The sequence below is a fragment of the Myotis yumanensis genome, unplaced genomic scaffold (genome assembly GCF_028538775.1).
Source record: "Myotis yumanensis isolate MYYU_CA2020_CCGP unplaced genomic scaffold, mMyoYum1.0.hap1 SCAF_4, whole genome shotgun sequence".
Lineage (NCBI taxonomy): Eukaryota > Metazoa > Chordata > Mammalia > Chiroptera > Vespertilionidae > Myotis > Myotis yumanensis.
The window spans coordinates 44,343,078-44,352,103 of NW_027223755.1; the positions used below are offsets into that span (position 1 = coordinate 44,343,078).

General features: G+C 46.0%; 1 protein-coding gene across 1 annotated transcript; it reads right to left on the reverse strand.

Moving 5' to 3' along the window:
- Nucleotides 1–1,288: 1,288 nt before the first annotated feature.
- Nucleotides 1,289–2,919, reverse strand: RPS23 (ribosomal protein S23). The gene is made up of 4 exons (XM_070411474.1): nucleotides 2,841–2,919; nucleotides 2,355–2,514; nucleotides 1,605–1,725; nucleotides 1,289–1,482 (listed from the first exon to the last, which is right to left on the reverse strand). Exons 1-4 carry the CDS (start codon nucleotides 2,842–2,844, stop codon nucleotides 1,336–1,338), a joined length of 432 nt encoding a protein of 143 aa, XP_070267575.1. The 5' UTR covers nucleotides 2,845–2,919; the 3' UTR covers nucleotides 1,289–1,335.
- Nucleotides 2,920–9,026: the final 6,107 nt, after the last annotated feature.

Here is a 9,026-nt window from a genome sequence, read left to right on the forward strand (position 1 = left end):
GCCTCTCTCCATTCCTGTGGAAATAGATAACCGCTCAAACATTTGACAAGGATAAACGTGTGAAATGAGCAGCAGGGGAAACGCCACGCACCTCCTGAAGCTGGATGAGGAATGCACATTTGAACAGTGACACTGGGTTTCCTTTCAGAACTCATCTTGATCTTGAGAAATGGGAAGCCCAAAAACATCTTCCAAGCACCCTAACCCAACACTAGGCTTTGGTTAGATGGAAATCAACCCATATTTACTAATGCTACCAATAGCAGTTTCTCAGACTTAAGGCTAATGAGCCTCATTGCAGATATAAAATTTTTCCCCCTATACAAATTGCGAAACAACTCATGGACAATGAGCCCCCATGAACTCAACACCCAGCTTCAACAATTATTAAAACACAACCCATCTTGACCATTACTGTCTCCTTCATTTCCCTTACTGTTCTTTATAATAGATACTGACAAACTCAGGACCCACAACGCTTTGTATACTTGGTTTTCCCTTGAACAAGCTTTTCTTCTATGCCTGAAATCCACTTTATTAAATCATCCAATGCCTCAATTTTGCTGTCATAACCACAGAAGCTACATGGACACTGACCTTTAGATACTAAACAGAGCAGGGAGCAATTTGAGTGTATTTATATTGGGTCCCAAGATGCATCCAAGGTGATTCAGGGAGCAATTTGAGTGTATTTATATTGGGTCCCAAGATGCATCCAAGGTGATTCCTACCAATCTAGATTCATTTATTAAATATATTTTTATTGATTTCAGAGAGGGAGATTGATTGGTTGCCTCCTACTGGGGACTGGGCTCGAAACCCTGGCATGTGCCTTGACCAGGAATTGAACTGTGACCTCCTGGTTCATAGGATGAACCTCAACCACTGAGCAAGGCCAGCCAGGCAAATTTTTTAAAATATATTTTATTGATTTTTTTAGAGAGGGGAGAGGGATAGAGTTAAACATCGATGAGAGAGAAACATCGATGAGCTGCCTCCTGCACACCCCCTACTGGGGATGTGCCCGCAACCAAGGTACATGCCCTTGACTGGAATCGATCCTGGGACTATTCAGTCTGCAGGCCAATGCTCTATCCACTGAGCCAAAACGGCTAGGGCCAATTTTTTAAATTTACTGTTATTTTGCTTATTCAATGGACGGGGGGAAAACTTTGCTACAAATCCCATTTATTCTAGAGAATTCTGAATTAACTGTTTCCCCAATCTCCTAAAATTGGTAAGTTATACACAATACAGTCTGTGGTAAGGAAAATAGACACAAACACAGTTTAGGCATATGAAAATTTATTACTACTGTGATTTCACCATCAGAACTTAGGATCTTGGTCTTTCCTTCTTGCCTTTGTATAAGGCCAAAAGAGACACATTGGCTACTTTGACAACCTTAAAGCGAACTCCAGGAATGTCACCAACAGCATGACCTTTGCGACCAAATCCAGCAACCAGAACTTCGTCATTTTCCTGGAATAAAATCGACAGTTTATTCTGGTATCGGTAGCAATCACTAAAAAGATTCATCATATAAGATAACTGGGGGGAACAGCTCCAGGAACAGAAGCCACATCAGACTTAAAAGCACTTACCTCAATAAAATTCAAACAACCATCATTGGGTACAAAGGCTGTGATTTTTTTGCCGTTCTTGATCAGCTGGACCCTGACACACTTCCTGATGGCAGAATTGGGCTGTTTGGCTTCAACCCCCCTGAAACATAAACAGCACAGGAGTTGATTTTCTGAAAAGGGAGACATTTTAGTTCATTCAGCACAAAACCTGTTAGAAATTGTACTGTGCCTACCTTTTCTATCTATTCCTAAATTGCTAAATGCCTGTTATTTCAACCAAGTATTTCTTGTCTTAGGGTCATTAGCACAACAGGAGAAACGGGCCCCTCTATAGTTGTAAAATACGAAAACAGGCAATTCTGAATTTAGATCTTGACTGTCAAAGAATTTGACTGGATATGAAGAGTATGATTTTATTAAATAAAAAACCACCGAGTACTACTGTAAATTCACGTGATGTGGTTCAACTTTAGCTGCAAACCTCTCAGGTAGGAAGATGTGATTGGCTGCATGAAAAAGTTCATGGACGTCAATTGCTCGGGACCGTCCCCACACGTCCTGCGGTTTGTCCCTTCTCCCCTCCACTCCCACCCGATTCCTCCAGCTACTATGAAGGTTTATTAAAACCCTCGGTCGTCTAGCCTCCGAACCCTCATGTTACCAACTCTCAAATAAAGATGCTGCAGCTACACCGAGACCTGGGGTTTCCACCACGACTGCTTTAAAGGTAGGAGTCTCCCCAGCAAAATAAAATGAACTTTCACTTACACTTTTTCCAGCACAATCCCCTTCGCATGGGACGCGCCCCCGAAAGGGTTGGCCTTCAGCGCCGTGCCCAGGTGGGCCTTCTTGTACTGCTTGTCATGCCACTTCTGGTCCCGCCGGTGGCTCCGCAGCTTCCGGGCCGTGCGAAGACCGCGACACTTGCCTGAAAGCCACAATCCCCTCAGTGGCCCCGAAAAGGCGCCCCCGACCTACTTGACGCTCCCATGGGTGCATCCTCCCAAAGGCCCCAGGCCCCGCAGCAGCGTCGGCCGCCCAGCTCCCCTCCCGCCGCGGGCTCCGCGGCCTGGGCCGCACGGGGCCCCATCGGCCTCGGGCCATGTGGCGGCGGGCGCGGAGGTTCTCCGGGCCTCCCGCATCGGTCCTCCCCGCGGCGTCCTCCTCTCCTCCCCGCTCCGCTCCCCGCCGCCCGCCGCCCCCGGAACCCCGGCTGCTGGTTGCGATCCCCTCCACCCCGCAGGGACTCCTCACCCATCCTGCTGGCGCCACGGGCCTGAGCGAAAGAGAGAGGCTGCACGGGAAGGAGCCGCAAGCCCCCGCGAGCAGGCCCCGCCCCCCCAAGGACCCCTGCGGCTGTCTGCGCCGCGCCTGACCCGAGTCTGGAGCCTCGCAGTTGAAAGACACAAATGTGCACCACTTTCCAGAACCTACGTCTTATTTAATCTTTTTGAAATTCAGGGGTATATAACTTAGATCGGAGTTTATTTCTTTTTATGTGGATGCCGGAGGCAGAAGGCACATGGACCCGCTCACAGTGCGGCAATGGCGCGGTCGGCAAAGCCCCGGGGGCGGGGCTCAGGGCGCTGCGGGGGAGGAAGGAGAGGCCCCGCCTGCGTCTGGGGAGCGGCGCGTGGGCCATGTGCCTAGTGTGGGAGCTTAGACCTCCGCGCCAAACACCCACCCGCAAGCAGCATGGTAAACGGACATAGTTGTAGTGAAGTCATGGGATGCGGTCATCAAAAACCCGAGCTCTGGAAGTAGACCAGGCCTTAAGCCCCAAAGCTGCCATTTACTGGCTGGGCGACCTTGGGCAAATCATTTAATTAGCTCTTTCAGTCTCGGTCTGTTTTGTAGAATAAGAGTTGGTTGCGATTTTGGTTCATCCCAGAACTATTTTTTAAGTTGTCCTCTCTGTGCCAGACATTGGGAATACAACAGGTAACAAGAGTGAAGGTTACTCTTACCAGGTTTATATTCTAGGTGTGAGAAGGCAGGAAGTATGTATAAATATATTTTTTAAACCAACAGAAGATAATTTTACATAGTAGTTAGTGCTATAGAGAAAGTACAATTGGTTAGCAGCGGTTCTCAACCTGTGGGTCGCGACCCCTTTGGCGGTCGAACTACCCTTTCACAGGGGTCGCCTAAGACCATCCTGCATATCAGATATTTACATTATGATTCATAACAGTAGCAACATCACAGTTATGAAGTAGCAACGAAAATAATTTTATGGTTGGGTCACAACATGAGGAGCTGTATTTAAAGGGCCAGAAGGTTGAGAACCACTGGGTTAAGGTGATACTGACTTGGGGGTGAGACTGGCTACTCTTGATAGGGTTGATGAAGAAAGCATCTTTGTGGACCCTCAGCTGAGCTGACATCCCTGAAGAGGGGGAGTCCCTTAGGCAGGTATGGTGGGTAGATCCGTCCAGGAAGAAGAGTTCCCAACAAGTTGAATGAGCTGGAGCCTTTCAAGACCTGAAGGACCCGGGAGGGAGGAGCAGGGTGAATGAGGCCTGTGGTGCTAAGGGAGACTGTTAGGAGTGGAGTCAACAGAGAATGAAAGAGAAGGAAGTGTAGACTGGAACTAGAGACAGTTTTTGCAAGGAATTTTTCTATCATGTGAAGAGGAAGGGGGCTATATCTGGGGAGAGGTGTGGGGCCAGGATGGGTTTGTTTTATGGCATTTTCGTATGCTGATGGGATTGTCCCAATAGAGAAGAAAAAAATAGATAATTCACTTGAGTAGACTAGAGGGGAGCCCAAGTGGAGGAGGTGACCTCAGGAATAATAACAGTTTACCTATCATTGTACAGAAGGCAAAGTGTAACTAAGTAAATGGGAAGACTGCTCATGGGAAGATGTAGAACTTCTGTTTTGAGCAAAGTCATCAATGAAGAGAAAGAGCAGGGGAAAGAAGCTTGAGGAGAGAGGGTACGATGTGAAATCATCTAGGATAACAATGCTAGCCTTAAATAGTACTTTGTGACACATACTATTTTAGGTGCCTTACGTTTATTAATTCATTTAATTCTCACAATGCTGAAAAGTAAATACAGTACCTCTGTTTTGCTGAGCTATAGTTACTTAGTCCATTTGGGTTGCTATAACAAATTACCATAGACTGGAAGGCTTATAAACAGAAATTTATTTATCACAGTTCTGGAGACTGGGACATCCAAGATCAAGGTGCTGACAGATTCAGTGTCTGTTAAGAGCCCTTTCTGGTTCATAAGTGAGTCTCATTTTGCTATAACCTCAAATGGCAGAAGGGCCAAGGCAGCTCTCTGGTGTTTCTTATTTATTTTTTGTTTTGTTTTTCAAATTTTATTGAGATATAATTGACACATTGGGATCTCTTTATAATCCCATTTATGAGAGTTATGACCCATCACCTCCCAGTGGCCTTGCCCTCTAATACCATCATATGACCCTGGCCAGTGTGACTCAGTTGGTTGGAGTATTGTCCAGTGCACCAAAAGGTTTGATTCCTGGTCAGGGCATACCAAGGTACATATCTATCAATGTTTCTCTCTCTCTCCTCCCTCCCTCCTCCCTTTTCTCTAAAACAGGGGTCCTCAAACTTTTTAAACAGGGGCCCAGTTCACTGTCCCTCAGACCGTTGGAGGACCGAACTATAGTTTAAAAAAAAACTATGAACAAATTCCTATGCACACTGCACATATCTTATTTTGAAGTAAAAAAACAAAACGGGAACAAATACAATATTTGTATTTGCATGTGGCCCGCGGGCCGTAGTTTGAGGACCCCTGCTCTAAAAGAAAAAAATTGATAATCATGTCCTTGAGTGAGGATTAAAAAACAAACCATCATATAGGGATTAGGTTTCAACATATGTTTTCCCTTCTAATCTAGGAATGTGAAAAGATAGATTGACAAAGGAATGTGGGATTGTGGAACAGTTCTGAGGGCCAATTTGAAAATAGCTATGAAGTTACATAAATCAGTATGGTTTTTATCTTCTTCAGGTTCATTCAGTGTAGTGACTGGGTAGATGGAGAGTTGGATTTTAACAGGGTTTGGGGTAGGATCTAGTCAGGTGTTCGGGATAACACTCTAGCCATCTGAGCCACACAGGCCAGGGCAAGACTAAAGTATTCTTATTATAACTTGCATGTCCATGGGTTACCAGAAGTATATGGAAACCAGTAGACACCTTGTCACAAAAGAATGCTGTCTGTAGTTCTTGAAATGTTGGGGGAGGGGCAGGAAGGAGAACAAGTTTCCCTCTTTCCTAGTATTTCCTTCCAAGTAGGAGGATTTAAATTAGTGTAACGCCTTATTTCTCTACCAGTTGACTCATTTCAAGCCAGGTGAGGAGGGGTGACATCTGTGATAAATTGAGGAAGAATAATCTAGGCATGTTCATTCAGCTCTTCTTTATTTTCTTGTGGGGACCCAGCTTGCCCACCGAGTGCGTTTCTCCTGGGGCAGCTTTTCTTCCCTATGGAGGGTCCAGTGCTGCCAGGATAGTCTGCCATGTCTGTCTTCCGGGGAAAGGGGTTCAGTTACAATCCATCTTGTTCCTGCATTGAACTTTGCCCTCCATTCTGGCCTTCTGCAGTAATGAAGGTGGTATTTGCTTCTCCACTTACCTTATTTCTGTTGGTTTAGCACTCAGGTGGGGCAGTAGGTATTATTATTTGATTTCTCTCAGAGCCTACCCCCGTCAACTAAGGAGAAGGATTGATATTTTGAAATTAGATCAGTTGATGGGGAGGTTTAGGCTAAAGGTGATGCCTTCACACTGTACAGGGGAGAAGCTAGCTTTTCGGAAAGATAGCCAAAAGTTTTAACAACTTTGACAACTGATAATGGAGCATTTAGAATAGTTGGAAACAATTCCTTGTGCTGTAGCTGTAAAATTGGAGGCATTAGTTGCTATGGAAATGTGACAGGAAGTTAAAATCACAGCTTTAAGTGAGGAAGAAGAAGCAGTAAGGGTAAGACCGATGATTACATGCTCTGTATAACTACTAGTGATGAATATTGAGTGCTTCATTTTACCTGATTAAATTATTAAACATAATTTTTCCTCTATCCAAAATAAAGGGAGATCTCTTATTTTCTCATTCTAGCTACTTTTTGGTACAGTGGTTATTCTCCTATCTATTCCCTGGTGGAACTAAAGAAATATGTATGTAGTGTCATATAATCTTACTAATATTCAGGCTTCATCTTTAAAAACCTTGTTATTATAATTAAACTTCTGTGTAGGATCTAGAGGGGCTTGACAATGCTGTTCTTTGATATCCTTTGTGAAGTTCCGGGGAGTTATCATTTTAATATGCATATTAAGTTATTCCTCAGGTCTTCTCTAACTTGGCTGAGAACCAAACAAAATAACATAGGCTTCTATTTCAGCGGGGAACTTTGAGTTATAAGAAATGAAAGATAATTTTTCTCACTAGGAAAAGAAAGATACTGTTACTCACTTCCTGGAATATTACGTTTTAGAATCTCATTCCCTGGAGAGGTTTAAGAATCTGGTAGACAGGCCAGATCTGTTCTGTCAGTGAGTTCAGTTTGGACTAATTGATCTGTGGTGACGAGGAATGGCTGGAGGCCACTCTTTTAGCCTTTGCATTCCTCAGTAAAATGAAGATTCACCAGGATTATTTCTAGGCTAGAGGCCTGGTGCACAGATTTGTGCACATTAAAAGGAAATTAATTAGAAGAAATATTTTAGAGGCCGGGGAGGGACCGCAGAAGATTGGCCCACAGGGGAGGGACTGGGGGAGGTTGGCTCCAGAGCGTGTCTGGCCCGCCTCGCCCAGTCCTGATTGGCCAGACCCCAGCAGCAAGCTAACCTACCTGTTGGAGCATCTATCCCCTGGTGGTCAGTACCCATCATAGTGACTGGTTGAACAGTTGAACGGTTGGAGGGACAATTGGCATATTAGGCTATATATATATATATATATATATATATATATATATATATGTATATATATATATATATATAATTTAAATGTAATATCTACACTAATAAAAGAGAAACATGGTAATTAGCATACGACCGCTACCCTTTTCATTGGCTAATCAGTGAGTATATGCAAATTAACTGTCAGCCAAGATGGCTGCCAGCAGCCAGGCACTGAAGCAAGCATGAGGCTTGCTTGCTGCGGACTCCAATGTTCCCCGCCTCACTTGCCGGCCTCTCAACTGCAACTCTAAGCAACTATGTACTATGTTGCAAATAAGAAGGTAAACAAAACACCAGAAAACAGCCGGACTGAAACGCAGCTGGACCGAAACTTTGTATCCATGTTTTCAGCAGCGAGGCCTCAGAGCTAAAGCTGGCCCAGAATAAAAAAAAAAAAAGAAAGAAAACAAGGAGCGGTTGGAAGCTCCAGTCACTCGCCACCCGGAAAACAGCCCTCAGCCCCTCAGCCAGCCTGGCCAGGCACCCCAGTGGGGACCCCCACCCTGATCCAGGACACCCTTCAGGGCAAACCAGCCGGCCCCTACCCATGCACCAGGCCTCTATTCTATATAGTAAAAGGGTAATATGCCTCCCGGCACCGGGATCAGTGTGACAGGGGGCAGTGCCCAAACCCCCTGATCGCCCTGCGGCTCTGTGTGTGACAGGGGGCAGGGCCACAACCTCCCTATCTGCCCTGCTCTGTGTGTGACATGGTAGAGCCATAACCTCTCCATCGGCCCTGCCCCGAGTGTGACAGCGGTGGCGCCCCATCCCCCTGATCGGCCCTGCTCTGTGGGTGATAGAGGATGGCGCCCCAACCCCCCTCCACGGGCCTTGCTCTATGTGTGACAGGGTAGAGCCATAACCTCCCCATTGGCCTTGCCCTGAATGTGACAGGGTGCAGCGCCCCAACCCGCTGATCCGCCCTGCTCTGTGCATGACAGGGGGCGGTGCCCCAACCCCCCAATCCTCCCTACCCTGGGCGTGACTGAGGGTGGCATCGCAACCTCCCAATGCGCCCTGCTCTGTGCATGACGGGGCGGCGCCCCAACTCCCCAATAGGCCCTGGTCTGAGCCTGACTAGGGGCTGCACTTAGGGATTGGGCCTGCCCTCTGCCACCCGGGAGCAGGCCTAAGCCAGCAGGTCGTTATCTCCCGAGGGGTCCCAGACTGCGAGAGGGCACAGGCCGGGCTGGGGGACCCCCCTCCCCCTGCCCCCGAGTGCACAAATTTTTGTGCACCGGGCCTCTAGTGTAAATTATAATATATAAATTTAAAAACTATAAAAGTAAATGAAAATTTTTGAGTGTTTTATATTACAAGAGAGAAAAAGGAGGAGTGAGGAAATAGAATAAGAGAGGAAGAAAAGAAATGAGGTGTTCTGGAGAGGAATAATTTTTCCACAGATTTAAACCATTATCTTTTTATCTTGTTCCTAGCAGTCCTTACTGATTATGAAAATAACCCAAATGAATGAATCTGTGACC